Consider the following 27,022-nt stretch of genomic DNA (forward strand, 5'->3'; position numbering starts at 1 on the left):
TGATTCTATGATTCTATGTTAGGTAAAGGTTTTCCCTGTCCGACTCTGTGGGTTGGTGCTCATCTCCATTTCTAAGCCGAAAAGCCATATATGTATGTGATATATATCTATATCTATATAGTAATATATAATACTAATATTGTGCTGTGCTAATAATATAATATAGTGTATACACATACTATATTGATAATATTATAAAGTAATATAATATAATACTAATAATACAATATAATAGTTATATATTTTATATTATATGTAATATTACTAATAATAGGTATTATAGTCTATATATATAAAAATGTTCTGTGCATAATGAGTAGCTTAAAAACAAAAGAACCAATGAACGAAATCACACCAAATTTTGCAACAAAACGTCTCACAACAATAAGGAGTGACCATCACTCAAAACATTATGATTTTGTCATTTGGGAGTTGTAGTTGCTGGGATTTCTAGTTCACCTACAATCAAAGAGCATTCTGAATTCCATCAACGATGGAATTGAACCAAACTTGGCACACAGGACTCCCATGACCAACAGAAAATACTGGAAGGGTTTGGTGGGCATTGACCTTGAGTTTGGGAGTTGTAGTTCAACTACATCCAGAGAGCACTGTAGATTCTAACAATGATGGATCTGGACCAAACTTGGCACAAATACTTAATATGTCTAAATGTGAACACTGGTGGAGTTTGGGGAAAATAGACCTTAACATTTGGGAGTTGTAGTTGCTGGAATTTATAGTTCACCGACAATCCAACAGCATTCTGAACTCCACCAACGATGGAATTGAACCAAACTTGCCACACAGAACTCCCATGACCAACAGAAAATACTGCAAGGGTTTGTTATTCATTGACCTTGAGTTTGGGAGTTGTAGTTCACCTACATCCAGAGAGCACTGTGGACTCAAACAATGATGGATTTGGACCAGACTTGGCACAAATACTCAATATATCTAAATGTGAACACTGGTGGAGTTTGGGGAAAATAGACCTTGACATTTGGGTATTGTGGTTGCTGGGATGTATAGTTCACCTACAATCAGAGAGCATTCTGAACTCCACCAGTGATGGAATTGGGCCAAACTTCCCATACAGAACCTCCAAAACCAATAGTAAATACTGTGTTTTGTAATGGTCTTTGATGAATTGGGGCAAATTTCCCACACAGAACCCCCATGACCAACAGAAAATTCTTAAGGCCATCCAGTCCAACTCCTTCATCAGGGCAAGAAAATGTAATCAAAGTCCTCCTGACAAAGAACCATCCAGCCATAGATAGATAGATAGATATGATTCACACACAGAGAGATATAGTATCATAGATTTGAAAGGGACCCCTAAAGAAGGACAGTGATATGTTGCATGTTCCAGAGTGGGCAAACCAGACAATCCACATCAACACTAACAAAGAAACAGCAAGAAATACTGTTTACCCACAAGCAGAAAGAAATTACATATATTAGAAACCAACACTTTCTCATTACTTTACTTCCAGATAAACAGACTGGGCCACAGCAACGCGTGGCAGGGGACAGCTAGTATAGTATAATATAGTAATATATTATACTAATAGTGTGCTGTGCCAATAGTATAATATATTGTAAAGGTAAAGGTAGTCCCCTGACATTAAGTCCAGTCATGTCTGACTCTGGGGTGTGGTGCTCACCTCCATTTCTAAGCCGAAGAGCCAGCATTATCCGTAGACACCTCCAAGGTCATGTGGCCGCATGTAGTGCCGTTACCTTCCCGCCGGAGCGGTACCTATTGATCTACTCACATTTGCATGTTTTCGAACTGCTAGGTTGGCAGAAGCTAGGGCTGACAGCGGAAGCTCACGCCGCTCCCCGGAATCGAACCTGTGACCTTTCGATCAACAAGCTCAGCAGCTCAGTGCTTTAACCCACTGCACCACCAGGAGCTCCTTATAATATATAATATAATATATTGTATACATATATAATATTGATATAATATAATGTAATACAATATGCTACTAGTAATAATACTAGTAGCATAATGTATTACATTATGTATTTTATATATAATGTAATACAATATGTTACTAGTATTATGCTATATGTATTTGATATATAATGTAATACAATATGCTACTAGTATTACATTATATATTTTATATTGCATGTAATATGACTAATAGTATTACAGTATAGTGGCATAGCACATTATAGTAATATATAATTCTAATACTGTGCTATGCTAATAATATAATATATTGTACGTACATATAACTTCTAAACTGCTCTGAGTCCACTTCGGGGTGAGAAGGGCGGCATATAAATGACGTAAATAAATAAATAAAAATTATATGGTATCATATCTTAATCTACATAAATAACAATGTAATGTTCATTTGCGGGACTAACATAACACAAAAACCACTGGAGGAATTGCCACAAAATTTGGCCACAAGACACCTACTAACCCAAGGCGTGGCTATCACTCCAAAAAATTGATTTTGTCATTTGGGAGTTGTAGTTGCTGGGATTTATAGTTCACCAGCAATCAAAGAGCATTCTGAACTCCACTAACGATGGAATTGAACCAAACGTGGCATACAGGACTCCCATGACCAACAGAAAACACCAGAAGGGTTTGGTGAGCATTGACCTTGAGTTTGGGAGTTGTAGTTCACCTCCATCCAGAAAGCACTGTGGACTCAAACAATGCTGGATCTGGACCAAATTTGGAACGAATATTCCATATGCCCAAATATGAACACAAATGGGGTTTGAGGGGAATAGACCTTGACATTTGGGAGTTGTAGTTACTGGGATTTATAGTTCACTAACAATCAAAAAGCATTCTGAACCCCACCAACGACAGAATTGGGGCACACTTCCCATACAGACCCCCCATGATCATCAGAAAATACTTAAGGCCACCCAGTCCAACTCCCTTCACCAGGGCAAGAAAACGTAAACAAAGCCCTCCTGACAAAGAGCCAGCCAGCCATAGATATATATGATGTAAACAGAGATGGTATACATTTGAAAGGGACCCCTAAAGAAGGACGATGATATATTGAATGTTCCAGGGAAGGCAACCCAGAGAATCTCCACATCAACACTGACAAAGAAACAGCAAGAAATACTGTTTACCCACAAGCAGAAAGAAATTGCATATATTAGAAACCAACACTTTCTCATTATTTTATTTTCCAGATCACAACACTGGGCCACAACAATGCGTAGCAGGGGACAACTAGTATATTTATAATTATTAAAGTAAGTGAAATAATTAAGGTTTAAATATTTATTTATCATGTCAGGGGCAGACCAGACAGTTGCATTGCATTTTTAAACAAACAAACAAAACACAAAGTTTGCAAGATTGATAGTTGATTAAATGTCCTTTGACCAGTATCTGGCCACTTGGAGTGCCTCTGGTGTTGCCGCAAGAAGGTCCTCCATTGTGCATGTGGCAGGGCTCAGGTTGCATTGCAGCAGATGGTCTCTGCACTCACATGTCGTGGATTCCACTTTGTGGCCCCATTTCTTAAGATTGACTCTGCATCTCGTGGTGCCAGAGCGCAGTCTGTTCAGCGCCTTCCAAGTCGCCCAGTCTTCTGTGTGCCCAGGATGGAGTCTCTCATTTGGTATTAGCCATTGATTGAGGTTCTGGGTTTGAGCCTGCCACTTTTGGACTCTCGCTTGCTGAGGTGTTCCAGTGATTGTCTCTGTAGATCTTAGAAAACTATTTCTTGACTTAAGTTGTTGGTGTACTGGCTGATACCCAAAGAGAGGATGGGCCAGACATGTCACTGCCTTGGTCCTTTCACTATTGGTTGCTACTTCCCGGCAGATGTCAGGTGGTGCAATACCGGCTAAACAGTGTAATTTCTCCAGTGGTGTCGGGCGCAGACCCCATGATAATACTGGTGGCTTTCATTTCCAAACTTGTGCAGCCTAGTTTAGAAAGGAAATGAGTAGTTTGTGTGCAGAGAGTAGGAATAACCCTGATCCTAACCCTTTTCTTTTGCACGCAGGCTACACCATCATGGATGGAGGAGAAGGTAGTGCTGACTTAGTGATCAACAAAAGGTTTGTGTCGGAGTCAGAGCTCGAAGAGCGACGTAAGCGGAGGCAGGAAGAATGGGAGAAGGTCCGAAAACCTGAAGACCCTGAAGGTATTTGATTGTCATGGGTTTTCAGAAAAGAGACTCTTGGAGAACTTTGAGTATAGTCATGCGGATAACAGAGAACTCTCGGAGAACTTTGAGTATAGTCATGCTGCCAGTTAGAACTCCTAAGTTCCCTCTGCAGCACTTCCATGCAAAATGCTGACCTGAAAGTCTAGACTGATGATGTATTACTTTAGCCACATCATGACAAGAAAGCCACAGCTGTCCTAAGTCTTTAAGATCTGAACAGAAATGGCTGAGGATAGAGTTACTTGGAGTGTCCCATTCACATGGACACCAAAAGTTGAAAGCAATTACCAACAGCAAATTGTCTACATCATGGAAAGTATGGTGTTGTTAGGCTTCTGAGCAGCTGCTTACCTGGTTCTGAAGTATGTTTTATTATAGTGTTGATTTTATTGCTGTTGACGTTTTATATTGTACTAGCTGTCCCCTGCCAGGCGTTGCTGTGGCCCAGTCTGGTGATCTGGAAATAAAGTAATGGGAAAATGTTGGTTTCTAAAATATGTAATTTCTTTATGCTTGTGGGTAAACAGTCTTCCTTGGTGTTTCTTTGTCAGTGTTGATGTGGAGAGTATCTGGTTTGCCTACTCTGGAACATGCAACATATAATTGTCCTTCTTTAGGGGTCCCTTTCAAATGTATGATACCGCATCTGTGTGTGTATGAATCATATCTATCTATCTCTATGGCTGAATGGCTCTTTGTCAGGAGGGCTTTGATTACGGTTTTGTTTGTTTTTTTTTTGCCCTGGTGAAGGGAGTTGAGCTGGATGGCCTTAAGTATTTTCTGTTGGTCATGGGGGGTTCTGTGTGGGAAGTTTGCCCCAATTTTGTCGTTCGTGGCGTTCAGAATGCTCTTTGATTGTAAGTGAACTGTGAATCCCAGTGACTACAACTCCCAAATGTCAAGGTCTATTTCCTCCAAACTCCATCTGTGTTCATATTTGGGCGTATTGATTGCTTGTGCCAAATTTGGTCCAGATCCATCATTGTTTGTGTCCACAGTGATCTCTAGATGTAGGTGAACTACAACTCCTAAACTCAAGGTCAATGCCCACTAAACACTTCCAGTATTTTCTGTTTATCGTGGGAGTTCTGTATGCCAAGTTAGGTTCTATTCCATTGTTGATGGAGTTCAGATGGTTACTCCTTGTGTTGTGAGATGTTTTGTTGCCAAATTTGGTGTGATTTCGTTCATTGGTTCTTTTGTTTTTAAGGAACCCGTTATACACAGAGCATTTATATATATATAGATGAAGATATTGTATCTGTGTTTTTGGCGGCATTGAATTTTTGCCTTGTAAACCACCTCGAGGCACCGGAATAAATACATTATCCCTTATAGAATGCTTGTAAGATTGCCTAATAAATTCAAATCTGCTGAAGTTTTTTGTCTTTTTGACAAAAAGGAGTAAGCATTTTGGGCTAATAACCTTGCAATCTCTCAAGACTGGTTATTGAGCCTTCCAGAGAATGTTCCAAAAGTTACCTAGATATGTTGGTCTGGATACATGTGTTCGGACTGTTGTTTGTATGACATTGGTATATTGTAAGCTGCTTTGGGTCCTGTGAGGGAGCAAAGTGGGATATAAATAAAGATTATTATTATTTGAAACACAACACAACAAGATGAGTCCACAGCTGTTGAATTGGATCACCCTTCGGACACTTCCCAAGTGTCTAGGACTGTGTGATGTATCAGCGAACAACATGTGCAGATCCCAGTAAGGTGGCCTTCTGCAGCTGGCAGATGGCAATTTTGTCAGCGCAGATTGTGTTTAGGTGCAGGCCAGGGACTTTAGGCACTGCACCCAGTGTGCCGATCACCGCTGGGACCCCTTTGACTGGTTTGTGCCAGAGTCTTTGCAGTTGGATCTTTAAATCCTCATATTGTGTCAGCTTTTCCAGTTGTTTCTTTGCAATCCTGCTGTCACCTGGGATTGCGACATCGACGATCCATACTTTGTTTTTTAACACAATTGTGAGGTCAGGAGTATTATGCTCCAGAACTCTGTCTGTCTGAATTCGGAAGTCCCAGAGTCATTTGATGTATTCATTCTCTGTAACCTTTTCTGGCTTGTGATCCCACCAGTTCTTTGTTGCAGGCAGATGGTATTTGTAGCACAAGTTCCAATGAATCATCTGAGCAACGGTGTTGTGCCTCTGCTTGTAGTCTGTCTGCGCATTCTTCTTGCAGCAGCTGAAGATCAGATCTATTGTTTCATCTGCTTCCTTGCAGAGTTTACATTTGGGATCTGTTGTCTACTTTTCAATTCTGTCTTTGATGGCATTGGTTCGAATGGCTTGTTCTTGGGCTGCCAGAATCAGGCCCTCCTTTGTCTCCTTTTTCAGATTGTTGTTGTTGTTGTTGTTGTTGTTATTATTAAACTGTACTGTCATTGGTTTGCTTCAAAATTTTGATCTGCAAAATGTGTTCCTTCTCTGCTTCCCAGAATGTCCTGAGGAAGTATATGACCCCCGGTCGCTGTATGAAAGGCTTCAAGAGCAGAAGGACAAGAAGCAGCAGGAATTTGAAGAGCAGTTCAAGTTCAGTAAGTGTTTCTGTGAAGCCACCTTACTTCACCATGTCTCCAGTTCCTTTACATCTCTCGTTTTCTTGTGGAATTTTGTCCCAAAATGCGGACGCTTTGCTCACACAAACCACTTTTGGACGTGCAGATCTATTTTTAATACCTTCCCTGTGTGGCCAAACAACTGAACACACATTGTGAGGTGTTCATGGACTACACTTGCTTTTGAAAATAAATACCCGTATATACTCAAGGATAAGCCAACCCAAATATTAGCCGAGGCACCTAATTCTACTACAAAAAACTGGGAAAACGTATTGACTTGAGTATAAGCCAAGGGTGGGAAATGCAGCAGCTACTGATACATTTCAAAATAAAAATAGATACCAATAAAAATACATTAATCGAGGCATCCGTAGGTTAAATGTTTAAAATGTAATTTCAGATAAGACGGTCCAAGTCTGATTAAACCATTATTACAGTCTTCTTCAGTGTAAATGTGTTGATGTATTCTTCCAATAATAAGAAAGAGTAAAATAATTAATGTAATAAAATAATAATAATAATAGAGTAAAATAATAAACACCTCAGCAAGCGAGAGTCCAAAAGTGTCTCTGTATATCTTAGAAAACTATTTCTAGATTTAAGTCGTTGACGTGCTGGCTTATAATAATAATACAATAATATAATAATACAATATTGATACATACAATAATAAATAGAGAAAAATGATAAATGTAATGATAATAATAACTAATTGAACAAAATGTAATAATAACAGTAATCATAGAGTAAAATAAAAAAGGTAATAATAATATAGTAAAATAATAAATGTAACAACAATAATAATAGAGAAAAGTAATAAATGTAATAATAACAGAGAAACGTAATAAATGTATTTATTTATCGTGTCAGGAGCAACCTGACAGTAATAATAAATGTAATAAATGTAATAATAATAAATAGAGAAAAATAATACATATTATTTATTTATTTATTTACAGCTTTTATATGCCGCCCTTTTCACCCCAAAGGGGACTCAGAGCGACTTACAAGATATATTTTCATACAATATATTATATTATTAGCCTAGTACAATATCAGTTTTATATTTTACTATATTGCACTATACCATTATATTGTAATATTATTAGTAATATTACATGTACTGTAAATATATAATTATAATATTGTATTATATTATAATACAATATTGATACAAGCTATAACAGGGGTCCTCAAACTTTTTAAACAGAGGGCCAGGTCACAGTCCCTCAAAATGTTGGTGGGCCGGATTATAATTTGAAAAAAAATATGAATGAATTCCTATGCACACTGCACATATCTTATTTGTAGTGCAAAAGACACTTAAAACAATACAATAATTAAAATGAGGAACAATGTTAACAAATGTAAGTTTATTAGTATTTCAATGGGAAGTGTAGGCCTACTTTTGGCTGATGAGATAGGATTGTTGTTGTTGTGTGTTTTCAAGTCATTTCACACTTAGGTTGACCCTGAGCGAGGGCCGGGTAAATGACCTTGGAGGGCCGTATCTGGTCCCCGGGCCTTAGTTTGAGGACCCTTGCTATAATATTATTATACAATATTATAATTTTTATTTGTTGTGTCAGGGCAGCCAGTCAATTGTATTACATTTCTAACCGAACAAAACAAACAAACAGACAAAATACAAAGTTTGCAAGCTTGGTAGTTGATTAAATGTCCTTTGACCAGTATCTGGCCCCTTGGAGTGCCTCTGGTGTTGCCGCAAGAAGGTCCTCCATTGTGCATGTAGCAGGGCTCAGGTTGCATTGCAGCAGGTGGTCAGTGGTTTGCTCTTCTCCACACTCGCATGTTGTGGACTCCACTTTGTGGCCCCATTTCTTGAGGTTGGCTCTGAATCTTGTGGTGCCAGAGCTAAGTCTGTTCAGCGCCTTCCAAGTCACCCAGTCTTCTGTGTGCCCAGGGGGGAGTCTCTCATTTGGTATCAGCCATTGATTGACGTTCTGGGTTTGAGCCTGCCACTTTTGGACTCTCGCTTGCTGAGGTGTTCCAGCGAGTGTCTCTGTAGATCTAAGAAAACTATTTCTTGATTTAAGTCGTTGACGTGCTTGCTGATAATAATACAATATTATAATAATACAATATTGATACTTACAATAATAAATAGAGAAAAATAATAAATTTAATAATAATAACTAATCGAGTAAAATGATAAATGTAATAGTACTAATAATAATAATAACAGAGAAAAATAATAAATAACTTTGTTTTGAGTATAACCCAAGGGAAACTTTTTCAGCCTGTAGAAAGGGCTGAAAAACCCGACTTGTACTCTAGGATATACAATAAAGTATTATTATTATTATTATTATTATTATTAACTTTATTTGTACCCCGCTAGCATCTCCCGAAGGACTCGATGCGGCATATATAGGCCAAGGCCTCATTAAAAACAACAGGATAACAAAACACATAACTTAAAGCAAATCAAACAATAAAACAATAGCAGTAAACAATAAAATCAATACACCACGACACAATAAAACAAGTACCCTGTTTCCCCAAAAGTAAGACAGGGTTTATGCTCCCTTTTGCTCCAAAATATGTGTTAGGGCTTATGTCTAGACACTATTTAAATTGACTTTTTAAATAATAAACTGTAACTAGGGCTTATTTTTGAAGTAGGGCTTATATTTCGAGCTACCTCAAAATCCTGGAAAAATCATGCTAAGGAGCTCTTATTTTGGGGGAAACAGGGCAAAAGCTTCCCAATGTAGAGTTGACATGGAACCAAGATTGTTCTCTCATTTTCCCCAGAGAACATGGTCAGGGGGCTGGACGAAGACGAGACCAAGTTCCTCGATGAAGTTTCGCGGCAGCAAGTGCTGATAGAAAAGCAGCGTCGAGAGGAAGACCTCAAAGAGCTGAATGAGTACAGAATATCCTTCTCAGTGATGCATGTCTTTCCTCTTGTTCCAACTTAAGAGGTAAAAAAGGGCAGGTGGACTTTTTAGCTCTGAGATGTGTGCCATTGTGACATTTATCTGCCTGTTTTCCCAAGAGATTTACAGCAGTTTTTGGAATTCTGATGGAATAATTCCAGGAGTTGAGTGTAACATCTGTAGACAGTCCACGTTTCGCAGGCGTATAGCAGGGTTGGGAGGACAATAGCTTTATAAACAAGCACCTTGATCTCCCTATGGATGTCCCGGTCCTCAAACACTCTCTGCTTCATTCGGAAAAATGCTGCACTCGCAGAGCTCAGGCGGTGTTGTATTTCGGTGTCAATGTTGACTTTTGTGGAGAGGTGGCTGCCAAGGTGGAGGAAATGGTCAACATTTTCTAATGTTACACCATTAAGTTGTATTTTTGGCATTGGAGAGGGATTGGCTGGTAACTGTTGGAAGAGCACGTTGGTTTTCTCGATGATCAATGAGAGGCTGAGCTTCTCGTATGTTTCTGTTTAGAGTGGCTTGTAGGTCTCCTTCTGAATGTGCACAGACTACGTTATCATCAAGATATTGGAGTTCTATTACAGACTAGCCGTTCCCTGCCACACGTTGCTGTGGCCCAATCTGTGTATATGTGTTTTGTGAGTGTATATATACATTTGTGTATATGTGTATATATGTGTTTTGCGTATATATGTGGCTTTGCGTTGTAATGTATTTGGGGCGGGGTGGCTTTTAAAGTCTTTTCTGCTGTGTTGTTCAGTGTTGTAATGAGTGATGGTCACTCGTTGGCCTGAGAGGTGTCTTGTGTCCAAATGTGGTGTCAATTCGTCCAGTGGTTTTTGAGTTATGTTAATCCCACAAACGAACATTACATTTTTATTTATATAGACTAGCCACCCCCCACTACGCGTTGCTGTGGCCCAGTCTGTGTATATGTGTTTTGTGTTTGTATATATATATATATATGTATGTGTGTGTATATATATTTGTTCATATGTGTATTTATGTGGTTATGCATAAATACACATGTGGTTATGCCGAAGCCCCCGAGGAGCAGGGCCTTCTCAGTGGTGGCCCCCCACCTGTGGAACTCACTCCCCGGGGAGATTAGATCGTCATCTTCCCTTTTGGCATTTAGGAAAAAACTGAAGACCTGGATCTGGGATCAAGCCTTTGGTCATTCTGACAGCTAACTGAAGGATCTGATGATAGACAAGGACAAATGGAATGGAATGGATATATGGACTCTGAACCCTGAGCATGAGACTGTTTTTATTATTTATTATGTACTGATGTTTTTAATTAATTGTTGAATTGTTTGTATTTGTATTGCTTGTGAATTGCCTTGGGCATCTAATTGTGCCCCCACTGTAAGCCGCCATGAGTCCCCCCCGGGGTGAGAAGGGCGGGGTATAAGTAAATGAAATAAATAAAATAAATAAATAATGTCGCAGTAGGTTAAACCGCTGAGCTGCTAAACTTGCTAACCGAAAGGTCGCAGGTTTGAATCCGGGGAGCGGCATGAGCTCCCACTGTTAGCCCCAACTTCTGCCAACCTAGCAATTCAAAAACATGCAAATGTGAGTAGATCAATAGGTACCTCTCTGGGGGGAAGGTAATGGTGCTCCATGCAGTCATGCTGGCCACATGACTTTGGAGGTGTCTATTCCAGATTTTAATCCAGGTTTAAAGGAAGTTTCAAATTTTTGAACCACTTTCTCAAATATCATTAGCAATTTGGAGGGCTCATTTGAAGCTAATGCATGCACCTCTTGCCCAGTTTAACAGACATGGTATCCATCAGTGATTGTATTTAGCAGGGTGCTTTACAAACTGAGGCATTTTGAGGGAATCGTAGGGGTAAGACTATTTTTATTGAAGTATTGCCTGAAAAAAGTGTGCCTGAAAACCTCTCTCCTCAAAGCAAAGCATCTAGGACAAATTAACATGTCCTAGATGCTTTGCTTTGCCCGAGAGCATTAATGTGCTTAGATCATGTGGACTGCAAGACAGAAGCCTCTACTTGTCCCCAGATGCAGATATGCTACAGATAGCCACGTATTATTTTATGTAGTATTTTGCTAAAGGGAAAGGTCCCAGATAGGAATGTGTGGAAGGTGATAACAGTTCCTCTTATGTTGTATTATCCATCTCATCCATCCTTCCATGCAAGGTCCATAATAGCTCAATTTCCATATGTTTGATCGTTTTCTTTGCTTGTTTTTGCCTCTGCTTGATATATTAAGGGTGACAATTGGGCATTTGTGGGATTTATATTTAGTTCCTGCTTCAGGGTGGGCTGATGGGGGAGTACGAGGATGAAGCGGCTGCTGTGCTCATTGGGTCATTCAGGTCCAGCTGTGCCTTGCTGGAGGCCAAAATGAGAAACTTGGTGGTTGTCTTCCTGCGTTGGTTGAAAAATGTGCTCATCCTGGCATGTGCATGGCACGGCTCTTTGGCTACATATGCATTTAGCGAAGCCACTTCAAACAGGAATTTTTCAGTATAGAGAGGGCCAATGGGAGCAAAAAACAAAAGTGTAAACAAGCCAATTTGCATGATTTGGGATGTATATGCAAGACATCTCACAGTGTGTTAGATACTCACTTTATAACCCTATCTGTAGTTGGTAAACATACTCTAATAACTCAATTGTCCATTTAGAAGGCTAGGTTTGATGGGCTATTTTAAATATCAAAATGGCCAAAACTACAGCACATTAATTTGAAAGGTGAAATCTAATAATAATAATACTAATAATAATAATAATCTTTACTTATACCCTGCCACCATCTCCCCGATGGGGCTTACATGAGGCCAAGCCCAAACAACAATTACAATAAAGGAAAAAACCAAAACACAAACCGAAAACACAAACAATAAACAATAACATCATATTTACATAAAACATATACATACATAACAATGTAAAAATTACAATAAGTACAGGCACAATAACGATGGGCAGGCTACATGTAATGATTAAAAGACAAACGGATTAAAACTAATTAAAAACTCGGGCAAGATAAAAGAGAGAAGCAGGTAGTTTGCGGAGGAGAGCTCATTTAGGGAGGGAGGGGGTTGTGAAGCAGACTTTCCCATGAGGGGGAGGACACACAAATACTCCAATGACAGAACTTGAGGCTGAGCAATAATGTGCAAATTGTATACCTACTGTATTGTCAAAGGCTTTCATGGCCAGAATCACTGGGGGGTTGTAGGTTTTTTCGGGCTGTATGGCCATGTTCCAGAGGCATTCTCTCCTGACGTTTTGCCTGCATCTTTGACAAGCATCCTCAGAGGTAGTGAGGTCTGTTGGAAGTAGGAGAATGGGTTTATGTATCTGTTGAATGACCAGGGTGGGACAAAGGACTCTTTGTTGGAGCTAGGTGTGAGTGTTTCAACTGACCACCTTGATTAGCATTTCATGGCCTGGAAGTGCTTGGGGGAATCTTTTGTTGAGAGGTGATTAGATGTGCCTGATTGTTTACTCTCTGTTGTTTTGCTGTTGTAATTTTAGAGTTTTTTAATACTTGTAGCCAGATTTTGTTCATTTTCATGGTTTCCTCCTTTCTGCTGAAATTGTCCATATGCTTGTGGATTTCAATGGCTTCTCTGTGTGGCCTGACATGGTGGTTGTGAGAGTGGTCCAGCATTTCTGTGTTCTCAAATAATACGCTGTGTCCAGGGGCTCTGCTATGGCTGACTTCTCTGGTTGAAGTAGTCTGCAGTGCCTTTCATGTTCCTTGTATACCTACTCATCATATATGTATACCTACTCATCAAAGGCACAGCAGAAGAGCCAGGTTTTAAGGTCCTTTTTAAAAATTTCTAGGGAAGGGGCTTTCCTAATTTCTCCAGGCAGTGAGTTCCAGAGTCAGGGAGCCACAGTGGAAAAAGCTCTCTCCCTTGTACTTACCAGGTGAGCTTGTGAAATCTAACCACAAGAGGCTGCTTGAATGTTAAGATCTGCATGTGAAGGGCCTCTTCCTCAATGATTAATAGGTTGCAGGGAGTCTTTTTTATAAGGGGCCCATACTATACTTTAATTCTTATGACTGTTTCATTTTCAGATTAATGCTTTTTTTTAATATGATAGCTCAGTGTTTGCAAACCTTTGGTTCTCCAGGTATTCTGGACTTTCAACTCCCAGAAATCCTAGCCAGGTTACTAGCTGTTAGGAGTTGTGGGAGTTGAAGTTCAAAACACCTGGAGGACCAAAGGTTAGCTAGCTTTTTGAGTTGCGTTTAAAGGTACCGTATATACTTGAGTATAAGCCGACCTGTATATAATCCAAGGCACCTAATTTTACCCCAAAAATCTGGAAAAACCTATTGGCTCGAGTATAAACCAAGAATGGGAAATGTAGCAGCTAGTGGTAAATTTCAAAATAAAAATAGATACAAATACAATTACATGAATTGATAAAATTAATAAATGTTCTTAGAAGCAATTTATTTTATGGTTCGTGCAATTAAATCCTTCCTCATTCTCGGATCCTCCTGATAATTTACATTGTCCTATCTCCCTGTGTTTTAAAATTTTATCCTTGAATCCGGCCCGGCCCAGTGAAATCTTCTGTGTTTTAATGCTTGATTTTATATTCTTGTGTCGCTTATTATATTGGTTTTGCATTTTATGTATTTTATTTTCTGGTTTTGTTATGTTTTTGTGTTATATTGTGTGTACTGCACTGATGGGCGTGGCCTCATGTAATAAAATAATAATGCTGTTAACGGGAGCGAGAGCAGGGCCTCCTCGGATGACGTAGGGGTGGGACGTAGGGGTGGATGCGTTCAGTACCTATTGATCCACTCACATTTGCATGTTTTTGAACTGCTAGGTTGGCCGAAGCTGGGGCTAACAGCAGGAGCTCATGCCACTCCCCGGATTCGAACCTGTAACCTTTTGGTCAGCAAGTTCAGCAGCTCATTGGTTTAAACCACTGTGCCACTGCGCAACCATAAATAACTTTGTAGGTTCTTTTAACGAGGCATTTAGAAGTTCCCAAATGACGTTTCCTCTTTCTGCATCGTTCTCCACAGGGTGGCACCAGGGAGTTGATTTTCAAAACGTAATCACATGCATCCCAATCAAACCATAGCCACTCCGTAGTGATAGCGACGGTGTCATTGCTTTTAATCTTTGGGGTTATAAAAATATGCATCATTTGTCAGAAGATGGTAAATATTTATTTATTTATTTATTTATTTATTTGATGCATTTGTTAACCGCCATTCTCAGCCCTTTAGGGCGACTCATGGCGGTGTACAACACATATAAAAGGCAATTTACAAAAAGGCAATTACAACAACATATTAACAATACAACAATTACAAAGTTACACTAAATAATCCGCTTCGTCTCATAGTAGAATCATAACCAATCTCATATTCCTTGTTCCATTCCAGTCGTCTTTACCACATTGTTATAGCACTTAATTAAATGCCTTCTCGAACAGCCATGTCTTAAGGCTTTTTCGGAAGGACATAAGGGAGGGCGCCTGTCTGATGTCTGCAGGGAGAGTGTTCCACAGCCGGGGGGCCACCACTGAGAAGGCCCTCTCCCTCGTCCCCGCCAGACGTGCCTGTGAGGCAGGCGGGATCGAGAGAAGGGCCTCCCCAGACGATCTCAAGGTCCTCGTGGGCTCGTAGGCCAAGATGCGGTCCGAAAGGTATTTTGGGCCGGAGCCGTTTAGGGCTTTGTAGGCCAAAACCAGCACCTTAAATTGGGTCCGGTAGCAGATCGGCAGCCAGTGGAGCTGGGACAACAAGGGCGTTGTGTGCTCCCTGCATCCCGCTCCAGTTAGTAACATGGCTGCCGCGCGCTGAACCAGCTGAAGCTTCCGGGCCGTCTTCAAGGGCAGCCCCACGTAGAGAGCGTTGCAGTAGTTATTTATTTGCTTTATTTCTATACCGCCTTTCTCAGCCGAATGGCAACTCAAGGCGGTTTACATAATAAAGGTTATCACAACAATATCGAAAAAGGCAATTAAAACACATTATACAAGACATACAAGATAAAAAAACAATCATTATCATAATCGCAGTGCCTCAGCAACAAATCAGAATCAGAATCCGTAGTCATAATCCTTTATACCAATTCCTATGTTCGGTTGTACCATCTTCCTGTATTCCATTGTACTATTTAGCCAAACGCTTGTTCGTAAAGCCAAGTCTTGACCTTCCTCCGGAACGCCAGCAGTGAAGGGGCCTGTCTGATGTCCACAGGTAGGGCATTCCACAGCCGAGGGGCAACCACCGAGAAGGTCCTGTCCCTCGTCCCCGCCAAACGCGCCTGCGATGTGGGCAGGACCGAGAGCAGGGCCTCCCTGGATGATCTTAATGTCCTAGTCGGTTCATAGGTGGAGATGCGTTCGGAGAGGTAAGTAGGGCCGGAACCGTTTAGGGCTTTATAGGTTAAAACCAGCACCTTGAATTGTGCCCGATAGCAGATTGGCAGCCAGTGGAGCTGGCGCAACAGAGGAGTGGTGTGCTCCCTGAGTGCCGCTCCTGTTAGCAACCTGGCTGCCGAACGTTGGACCATTTGAAGCTTCCGAGCAGTCTTCAAGGGCAACCCCACGTAGAGAGCGTTGCAGTAGTCTAAGCGGGATGTAACCAGAGCGTGGACTACCGTGGCCAAGTCAGACTGCTTTCACAAAGGACATTTATTTTGGAAGACCCTCCTCAGCAAGATTAGGCAAGCCCCACACTGTTCTCCTTTTGTAGAGATTTGAAAATCTGTATTTTCCAGAAAGCATTTGAGATTGATTAGTCCCTAGTTATATATGCCCTGTCCATAGGTCACCAGACAGTACTCTGTTTTGCACTTCATCCACTTCTCCGGCCCTATGGGACGCTATTTGTACCCTTGCCCAGCCCTTTTATAGCTTGGTTATGCCCATTTTAGAAATCTTGGTCTTTGTTTTAGTTGAACTTGGTCTGATGGATCTCCAATGTAATCTGCTATTCTCATTTATTTATTTATTTATTTATTTCATATACTTATTGATAAGCATCTTGAAAAATCAGACGAGGGCTTATTTTCGGGTTAGGTCTTATTTTCAGGGAAACAGGGTAGTTATATGAATATACATGTGAGCTAACACTGACAGGCACATACAACCCCTTCATGAATTTGTCTCTAATCAAAACAACTAAGCCAATATGAACATGCTTTGGGTATACAATGAGATGCCATGACTCAATGGGAAAAACTCAGCAAAGTGACAATGCAATAGGAATGAATAGAAGGACGCCACATTACAGCACAGAAGCAATGACTCTGAATCTGAAAGATTTGGACAGTTGTCATAGAGACATAGAGTTGTCATAGTTGTCATCTACACAAATGACCAGCCACTGCCAGAAGGGACAGAGAGTTTTATCTATGCTGATGATCGTGCCATTACTGCTCAAGCAGGGAGCTTTGAGATGGTTGAACAGAAGCTCTCCGAAGCTCTAGGTGCTCTTACTGCCCAATACAGGGAAAACCAACTGATCCCTAATCCATCTAAAACACAGACATGCGCCTTTCACCTTAAGAACAGACAAGCATCCCGAGCTCTGAGGATGACCTGGAAAGGAATCCCACTGGAGCATTGCAACACACCCAAATACCTGGGAGTCACCCTGGACCGTGCTCTGACCTACAAGAAGCACTGCCTGAACATCAAACAAAAAGTGGGCGCTAGAAACAACACCATACGAAAGCTGACTGGCACAACCTGGGGATCACAACCAGACACAGTGAAGACATCTGCCCTTGCGCTATGCTACTCTGCTGTTGAGTATGCATGCCCAGTGTGGAACACATCTCACCACACTAAAACAGTGGATGTGGCTCTTAATGAGACATGCCGTATTATCACGGGGTATCTGTGCCCCACACCACTGGAGAAATTACACTGCTTAGCCGGTATTGCACCACCTGACATCCGCTGGGAAGTAGCAGCCAATAGTGAAAGGACCAAGGCAGAGACATCTCCAGCTCATCCCCTGTTTGGGTATCAGCCAGCACATCAACGACTTAAATCAAGACATAGTTTTCTTAGATCTACAGAGACACTCGCTGGAACACCCCAGCAAGCGAGAGTCCAAAAGTGGCAGGCCCAAACCCAGCACCTCAATTCATGGGTGATACCAGATGAGAGACTCCCCCCTGGGCACTCAGAAGGCTGGGCGACTTGGAAGGCGCTGAACAGACTGCGCTCTGGCACCACGAGATGCAGAGCCAACCTTCAGAAATGGGGTCACAAAGTGGAATCCTTGACATGCGAGTGTGGAGAAGAACAAACCACAGACCACCTGCTGCAATGCACCCTGAGCCCTGCCACATGCACGATGGAGGACCTTCTTGCGGCAACCCCAGAGGCACTCCAAGTGGCCAGATACTGGTCAAAGGACATCTAACCAAATACCAAATTTGCAAAATCTGTGTGTTTTTTTTCCTTTTCCTTTTTAATCTGTGTGTTTGTTTTGCTCCGTTAGAACTGTAATACAATGGTTGCTGATGACACGATAAATAAATAATAGAGACCACTCACTCATAATGTGGCTACACATACGAACAAAACCAAGTAAAATCTGTAATAAAATATTTCACCCATCACACCACTCTGTTTCATATTCCACGACAATCCTTAAGCAAGCTCAGGTCCACAGTCCAATTCCATGCTTGAGTTCCGCATGAGGCCAATGTCTTTGCTGAATGACACAAAAACATCCTAACTCACAACCAAGTGAAAATTACACAGATGGTTCCAACTGAGCAACTGGAAATCCATGTGGTAATCATTTAATCCTTTTACAGAACCTTCCCTCTTTGAAGCTGAAATTTCCACTGGAAAGAAATCCCCCATTATGGAGTGGAAAACATTCCACGGAAAAAAATGGTCAATGCTTTATTATTATTTTTTCCATGGAAAATTTCCATATCATCTCTTTATATTTCTTTCCCTATTTGTCTGGGCTGTTGTACCGCAGTATTAGATAGGTGAATTATCAGATATGATTTTTTTGGTTATATTTCCAAGGAAACAAGCATGTGGCAAACCCTAGTGCTCAATGAACAGCCACTCATAGAATCATAGAATCAAAGAGTTGGAAGAGACCTCATGGGCCATCCAGTCCAACCCCATTCTGCCAAGAAGCAGGAACATCGCATTCAAATCACCCCCGACAGATGGCCATCCAGCCTCTGTTTAAAAACTTCCAAAGAAGGAGCCTCCACCACACTCCAGGGCAGAGGGTTCCACTGCTGAACGGCTCTCACAGTCAGGAAGTTCTTCCTCATGTTCAGATGGAATCTCCTCTCTTGTAGTTTGAAGCCGTTGCTCCATTGCGTCCTAGTCTCCAGGGAAGTAGAAAACAAGCTTGTTCCCTCCTCCCTGTGGCTTCTTCTCACATATTTATACATGGCTATCATATCCCCTCTCAGCCTTCTCTTCTTCAGGCTAAACATGCCCAGCTCCTTAAGCCGCTCCTCATAGGGCTTGTTCTCCAGACCTTTTATCATTTTAGTCGCTCTCCTCTGGACACATTCCAGCTTAGAATCATAGAATCAAAGAGTTGGAAGAGACCTCATGGGCCATCCAGTCCAACCCCCTGCCAAGAAGCAGGAATATTGCATTCAAATCACCCCTGACAGATGGCCATCCAGCCTCTGTTTAAAAACTTCCAAAGAAGGAGCCTTCACCACACTCCCTCCGGGGCAGAGAGTTCCACTGCTGAACGGCTCTCACAGTCAGGAAGTTCTTCCTCATGTTCAGGTGGAATCTCCTCTCTTGTAGTTTGAAGCCATTGCTCCATTGCGTCCTAGTCTCCAGGGAAGTAGAAAACAAGCTTGTTCCCTCCTCCCTGTGGCTTCTTCTCACATATTTATACATGGCTATCATATCCCCTCTCAGCCTTCTCTTCTTCAGGCTAAACATGCCCAGCTCCTTAAGCCGCTCCTCATAGGGCTTGTTCTCCAGACCTTTTATCATTTTAGTCGCTCTCCTCTGGACACATTCCAGCTTGTCAATATACCTGTTCAATTGTGGGGCTTCATTTTAATTATTGTATTGTTTTTAAGTGTTTTTTTTTTTTGCACTACAAATAAGTTATGTGCAGTGTACATAGGAATTCATTCACTTTTTTCTGTTTAAAAAGTTTGCTATAAGCCCTATCCCCAAAATAAGACCCAGTTATAGTCTTTGGCCAGATGGACGCATTTACCAGTAGAACATCCATGACAACACACAACTGATGTATTTAATTGTAAAATAATAATATTAATATATAATTACATATAAATAAATAATATTATTGACATTATGGTTACGTTCCAGAAGAAGAAGAGGGGCCCCTGGTGGCGCAGTGAGTTAAACCACTGAACTTGCTGACTGAAAGGTTGGTGGTTCGAATCTGTTAGCCCCAGCTCATCTCCATTTCTAAGCTGAAGAGCCGGCATTGTCCATAGACACCTCCAAGGTCATGTGGCCGGCATGACTGCATGGAGTGCCGTTACCTTCCCGCTGGAGTGGTACCTATTGATCTACTCACATTTCATGTTTTCGAACTGCTAGGTTTGCAGAAGCTGGGCCTAACAGTGGGAGCTCACTCCACTCACTGGATTCAAATTGCCAACCTTTCAGTCAGAAAGTTCAGCAGCTCAGCAGTTTAATCTGCTGCGCCACCGAAGGGCCCAGACATTCCATACACACACACACCACACACACACACTCCACTTGCCCCATTTCCAACAGACATCTGACCTCTGGAATCACTGGGTTGTTGTAGGTTTTTCAGGCTATATGGCCATGTTCTAGAAGCATTCTCTCCTGACATTTTGCCTGCATCTATGGCAAGCATCCTCAGAGGTTGTGAGGTCTCACAACCTCTAAGGATGCTTGTCATAGATGCAGGTGAAAAATTCAGGAGAGAATGCTACTGGAACAGGGCCATACAGCCCAAAACACTCACAGCAACCCAGTGCTTCTGGCCATGAAAGCCTTCCACAACATATGCCTTCAGAAAAGTGCTGTAGAAAGATATGGAATATGTGCAATGACTATTGGAATCGCCCTGGATTATGATTGTGGATAGGTGTGGTTTTTAATAATGGTTGTAACGTGTGTATTAATTTTAATCATAATTTAAATATTTATTTCAATTGTATGTTTTTAAGGAATTGATAGTTGCGTATGTGTAAAGCTGCCTTGAGTCCCCTTCGGGATTGAGAGGAGTGGGGTATAAATATCTATATAAATAAAAATGTAATGTTCGTTTGTGGGTTTAACATAACTCAAAAACCATTGGAATAACTGACACAAAATTTGGACACTATACCCCTAACAGACCAACAAGTGACCATCACTCATGAAATCCCCCCAAAAACAGTGGGAAAGACTTAAAAACCCAAATAAGCTAAATGACGAAAAGCTAAATGACAATACAGAAATAAAAAGGAAGGGAAGAAAGAATGAAAGAAAGAAGAGAAAGAGGGAAGGAAAGAAAGAAGGAAAGGGAGAAGGAAGCCAAGAGCAAAAGGAGGAAGGAAAGAGGTAGAGAAGGAAGAAAGGAGAGAAAGAAAGGAAAAGGGAAGGGAAGGAAAGGAAAGGGAGTGAAGGAATGAGGAAAAGAAGGAGAGAAAGAGGGAGGGGAGGAAAGGAAAGAGACAAGGAAGGATGGAAGCAAAAAGCGAAGGAAGGAAGGAAGGAAGGAAAGAGGTAGAGAAGGAAAAAAGGAGAGAAAGAACGGAAAAAGGGAGGGAGGGAAAGGGAGTGAAGGAAAGAGGAAAAGAAGGAGAGAAGGAGGGAGGAAAGAGAAGGAAGGAAGGATGGAAGTAAAAAGTGAAGGAAAGAGGTAGAGAAGGAAGAAAGGAGAGAAAGAAAGGAAAAGGGGAGGGAAGGAAAGAGGGAGTGAAGAGGAAAAGAAGGAGAGAAAGGGGGAGTGAAGGAAAGGAAAGAGAGAAGGAAAGATGGAAGCAAAAAGCGAAGAAAGGAAGGAAAGAGGTAGAGGAGGAAGAAAGGAGAGAAAGAGGGAGGAAAAGAAAAGGGGGCAAGGAAGGAAAGAGGTAGAGAAGGAATGAGGGAGTGAAGGAAAGAGGAAAAGAAGGAGAGAAAGAGGGAGGGAAGAAAAGGAAAGAGACAAGGAAGGATGGAAGCAAAAAGCGAAGGAAGGAAGGAAGGAAGGAAGGAAGGAAGGAAGGAAGGAAAGAGGTAGAGAAGGAAGAAAGGAAAAGGGGAGGGAAGGAAAGGAAAGAAGAAAAGGAGAAGAGAAAGAGGGAGGGAAGAAAAGGAAAGAGAGGAGGAAGGATGGAAGCAAAAAGCGAAGGAAGGAGGGGAAGAAGTAGAGAAGGAAGAAAGAGGGAGGAAAAGAAAAAGGGGGCAAGGAAGGAAAGAGGTAGAGCAGGAGAGAAGGAAAGAAGAAGGAAGGAAGGAAAGAAGGAGAGAAAGAGGGAATGGAGGTTGGCCACAGCAATGTGTGGCGGGTACAGCTAGTGGTAAATAAATAAATAAACGCAATAAATGAATACATTTAGATTGTTGTACATGAAATAATGAGACGTCCCCTGAGTATAAGCTCTAGGGCATCTTTTGGAGCAAAAAATAATATAAGACGTGGCCTTGTTTTGGGGAAAATATGGTATATGCACACCACTTTAGAAAAAAGTTGGGTTTAGCCATTGTTGTTTTTGCCCATTTGGCGTCAGTTGTCATTGTGGGCGCTGTGCTTTGGGCCTCTTTGTTCCTTACATCCCTGCGCTCCCTCCTCAAATGCCATTTTGGTCCTGAACCTTGAATTCACAGCACTTTGGCCAAGGTGGGGGCCAGTGCGGACCTGAAGAAGGAGGCGGAGAAGAAGTTGGCGGTGAAACCCACAGAAAGCAAGGGCAAGTTCTCCCAGGCGAAGCTGTTGGCCGGAGCTGTGAAACATCGAAGGTGAGTGTTGCGGTTCCATGTTATTCGCAAGTGTCCTTGGCACCGAAGGAAAAGCCACCTCCAGAGAACAATGTTTTCTTTGCGTCCCTGCAGAAGTGCAGCTGAATGTTGCCTGGATACCTACACTTTTCCCTGGCAACTAAATCGCCACGGAGGGGGGTACATATTGACAGTGGAGAGAATGGCGAGGAGGAGGTAGAGGTATGCTTGGCACACCTAGAATCATAGAATCAAAGAATTGGAAGAGACCTCCTGGGCCATCCAGTCCAACCCCATTCTGCCAAGAAGCAGGAATATTGCATTCAAATCACCCCTGACAGATGGCCATCCCGCCTCTGTTTAAAAGCTTCCAAAGAAGGAGCCTCTACCACACTCTGGGGCAGAGAGTTCCACTGCTGAACGGCTCTCACAGTCCTCATGTTCAGATGGAATCTCCTTTCTTGTAGTTTGAAGCCATTGTCCCATTGCGTCCTAGTCTCCAGGGAAGCAGAAAACAAGCTTGCTCCCTCCTCCCTGTGGCTTCCTCTCACATATTTATACATGGCTATCATGTCTCCTCTCAGCCTTCTCTTCTTCAGGCTAAACATGCCCAGCTCCTTGAGCCGCTCCTCATAGGGCTTGTTCTCCAGACCCTTGATCATTTGAGTTGCCCTCCTCTGGACACATTCCAGCTTGTCAATATCTCTCTTCAATTGTGGTGCCCAGAATTGGACACAATATTCCAGGTGTGGTCTAACCAAAGCAGAATAGAGCATGGGGAGCAGGACTTCCCTAGATCTGGACACTATGCTCCTATTGATGCAGGCCAAAATCCCATTGGCTTTTTTTGCCGCCACATCACATTGTTGGCTCATGTTTAACTTGTTGTCCACGAGGACTCCAAGATCTTTTTCACACGTACTGCTCTCAAGCCAGGCATTGTCCCCCATTCTTTCTCTTTGCATTTCGTTTTTCCTGCCAAAGTGGAGTATCTTGCATTTGTCCCCGTTGAACTTCATTATGTTAGTTTTGGCCCATCTCTCTAATCTGTCAAGATCGTTTTGAATCCTGCTCCTATCCTCTGGAGTATTGGCTATCCCTCCCAATTTGGTGTCTTCTGCAAACTTGATGATCCTGCCTTCTAGCCCTTCATCTAAGTCATTAATAAAGATCCTGAACAGGACCGGTCCCAGGACGTAACCCTGCTTGTGGCACTCCGCTCGTCACTTCTTTCCAAGATGAAGAGGAAGCCTTGGGGAGAATCACCCTCTGGGTTCATTCATTTAACCAATTACTGATCCACCTCACCATAGTTTTGCCTAGCCCACATTGGACTAGTTTGTTTGCCAGAAGGTCATGAGGGACCTTGTTGAAGGCTTTCTTGAAATCCAGGTACGCTACATCCACGGCATTCCTACCTGAATCATAAACACTTCTGGGTTACAAGTCTTCAAAGTTCCACCGCTTTGAAGACTTGTAACCCAGAAGTGTTTATGATTTTACTCTAACACAACCACAAGCTTTTCATGCTAGAACTTTCTGAAACCATTACGCATTTGTACCTGAATTAATTCAAGCCTGTTCAATAAACATTCTTGCTTCTTTGTTAACTTATACCAGCCTCAGTGTGTATACCTTCGTGGTCAAAGTATTCTTAAAGTCAGTTTCTGCTGTCGCCTTGTTTTGTAGTTCTGATGGTGCCAACAGTGTGAAGAGACTCAAGCTGGATCCAGATCCGGACCACGACAAGGCAACAGGTAAATAACAAGACGACAGGTAAATAACAGTGTTTCCATGTCTTTTAAGGGAGTTCTGCAGTGGTCAAGTTGCCCTTGTAAACATCTCACTGGTGGGCCAGTTGTAGGAACGAGTTCTCTACAGAAATATAAAAGTTTTTTTAAAAAAAAAAATGCCTGTGAAAGTAGTGGGATTGAGAGAAAGCCTTGCTCTGACAATTTTGAAACTCAAATAAGTTTATTTGGAAGGATGCTGAATTAGAATTATGCTGTAATTATGCCTTACACTTTTTCCCAAAAGCAAAATAGTTTAGGTTGCACTTTCTTAGAAATTGGAGGAGACTTGCAGAATTATTGTTATTACATTTAGATAATTACAATAATTAGACATTATTTTATAGTTATAACCCCACTTGGCAATATTATGATTATTCGCTTTGAATCGGGTAGACAATAAATAGAGGCTGTTTACCAACTGTTGTATTGGCTGGCTCGTCCATCAATAGATTGATCTATCAACATTTGCTTAGAACTCCCTGTCTTTTCATAAAGGGGAAAAACATAAAATAAGACCCTCCAATAATAATAAAGAGAGGAAAATAATAAATGTAATAATAATAATAATAATAATAATAATAGAGTAAAATAATAAATGTAATAATAATAATAAAAAAAGAGTAAAATAATAAATATAATAATAGAGTAAAATAGCAAATGTAATAACTATAATAGAGTAAAATAATAAATGTAATAATAAGAAATAGAATAAAATAATAACTGTAATAAAGTAATAGAGTAAAATAATGTAAATGTAATATTAACAATAATAATAGAGTAAAATGATACATGTAATAATAATAATAATAGAGTAAAATAACAAATGTAATAATAATAGAGTAAAATAATAAATGTAATAAGAAATAAAATAAAATAATAACTAATAAAATAATAGAGTAAAATAATATAAATGTAATAACAATAATGATAGAGTAAAATAATAAATTTAATAATAATAATAATAATAATAATAATGAATAGAGTAAAATAATAAATGTGATAAAAATAATAATAGAGTAAAATAACAAATGTAATAACAATAATAAAGTAAATTACTAAATGTAATAATAAGAAATAGAATAAAATAATTGTAATAAAATAATAGAGTAAAATAATGTAAATGTAATAATAATACAGTAAAATGATAAATGTAATAACAATAATAATAGAGTTAAATAGTAAATGTAATAAAAATAATAGAGTAAAATACTAAATGTAATAATAAGAAATAGAATAAAATAATAACTAATAAAATAATAGAGTAAAATAATGTAAATGTAATAATAATACAGTAAAATGATAAATGTAATAACAATAATAATAGAGTAAAAGAATGTAATTGTAATAATAATAAATAGAGTCAAATAATAATTGTAATAATAATAAATAGAGTAAAATAATAAATGTAATAAAAATAATAAATAGAGTAATATAATAAATGTAATAATAATAGTAGTGTAATATGGTAAAATAATTAATAACTTTGACTTGAGCATAAGCCAAGGAGGGCTGAAAAACTTATATTCGAGTATATACGATAAATTCCCATTCCTTCCTCCTTGGATCTAAATATTACGGTGGAAGAAAGGAATCTGTACCGGACATGTTGGTTCCTCCCTCCAGAACAACAACATTATCTTTAGAAGCGGACAGTGGAGACATTCCATCACATGTTCAATTTCATGTGTTTACACGTCTCTACGCAGGGAATTAAAGAAAGAAGTCAATTCCCAATTGGCTTAGGAAGCATACGAAGAAAAAAAAACACTTTAGCAATGGCTAAATGCATGGAATCCACAGTATGAGCTTGTGTCATGCGATGGGCTCCATGAGTAGCTGTTTCTTAAACGTGTAGACACGCTGATTTTATTGCATGTGATGAAGTTAGCCAGTTAGCCAATTGTCTGCACTCTTTGGCCCAGTTAGGCATTATTCCTGGGTCTGATTTGATAGAAACAAGGGCAACCTGCCTCTCCTTTTCTCTCTTCTTTCTCCTGGTGAAGAAACCCCCCCTTGCATTCCTCTGGGCGGCAGCTCTATGAGTGGCTCCACGCTCCACTGCCCCTCGGCGGCCGTCTGCATCGGGATCCTGCCCGGCCTGGGCGCCTACTCTGGGAGTAGCGACTCCGAGTCCAGCTCCGACAGCGAGGGCACCATCAACTCCACTGGAAAGATCGTCTCCTCCGTCTTCCGCGGCAGCAACTTCTTCGACACCCCGCTGTAGGACTCTCTCGGCCCCTTCGGAGCTCGGGTGGGACTTCAAGAAATGGTTTATTTGTCATCCAGGTCCACCTTCTGCGCAGATTGCTTCTCTCCTGTCCATCCTTCCTTCCGAATACCAAAATAATGTACGCAAAGCGGTTGTGCACGTCTCTCTCTTCTCATTTCCTCTGAAATTTCCTCATTTCCTGTGGTTGGATGATGATTCCGGAGACCAGGGTTTTAAATCCTCGCCTTGGAAGCTCACTGGGCGACTTTGGTCAAATTACACACTCTCCACCCCAGAAGACCCCATGGTAGGGTGGCCATCAATCATAAACGACTTGAAGGCACACCAAAGCAGTAATAAATTGAGAGGGGTGGTATTTTCTGTGACTGTTAATTTTTAGATAATATCCATGAAGGCACAAGGCAGGTATGGGCAAACCCAGCCCTGGAAGCTGGAT

The 27,022-nt window shown here is 40.8% G+C and overlaps 1 protein-coding gene across 1 annotated transcript; it reads left to right on the forward strand.

The window, feature by feature from the left end:
- The first annotated feature begins 4,010 nt into the window (after positions 1-4,010).
- PSME3IP1 (proteasome activator subunit 3 interacting protein 1) lies at positions 4,011-26,718 on the forward strand. Its single transcript, XM_067471002.1, has 6 exons — positions 4,011-4,151; positions 6,622-6,720; positions 9,523-9,644; positions 22,451-22,584; positions 24,253-24,320; positions 26,360-26,718. The coding sequence occupies exons 1-6, from the start codon at positions 4,022-4,024 to the stop codon at positions 26,578-26,580; spliced, it is 774 nt and encodes a 257-aa protein (XP_067327103.1). The 5' UTR covers positions 4,011-4,021; the 3' UTR covers positions 26,581-26,718.
- Positions 26,719-27,022: the final 304 nt, after the last annotated feature.

This window comes from Anolis sagrei, chromosome 8, assembly GCF_037176765.1.
Source record: "Anolis sagrei isolate rAnoSag1 chromosome 8, rAnoSag1.mat, whole genome shotgun sequence".
In the NCBI taxonomy this organism is placed as follows: Eukaryota; Metazoa; Chordata; class Lepidosauria; order Squamata; family Dactyloidae; genus Anolis; species Anolis sagrei.

Bases quoted from the DNA above. Each gene is read 5' to 3' on its own strand.
- PSME3IP1 (XM_067471002.1), top strand. From the start codon at position 4,022: ATGGATGGAGGAGAAGGTAGTGCTGACTTAGTGATCAACAAAAGGTTT. The intron at 4,152-6,621 runs GTATTTGATTGT...TCTGCTTCCCAG, and splicing joins AAAACCTGAAGACCCTGAAG to AATGTCCTGAGGAAGTATAT. The intron at 6,721-9,522 runs GTAAGTGTTTCT...CATTTTCCCCAG, and splicing joins TGAAGAGCAGTTCAAGTTCA to AGAACATGGTCAGGGGGCTG.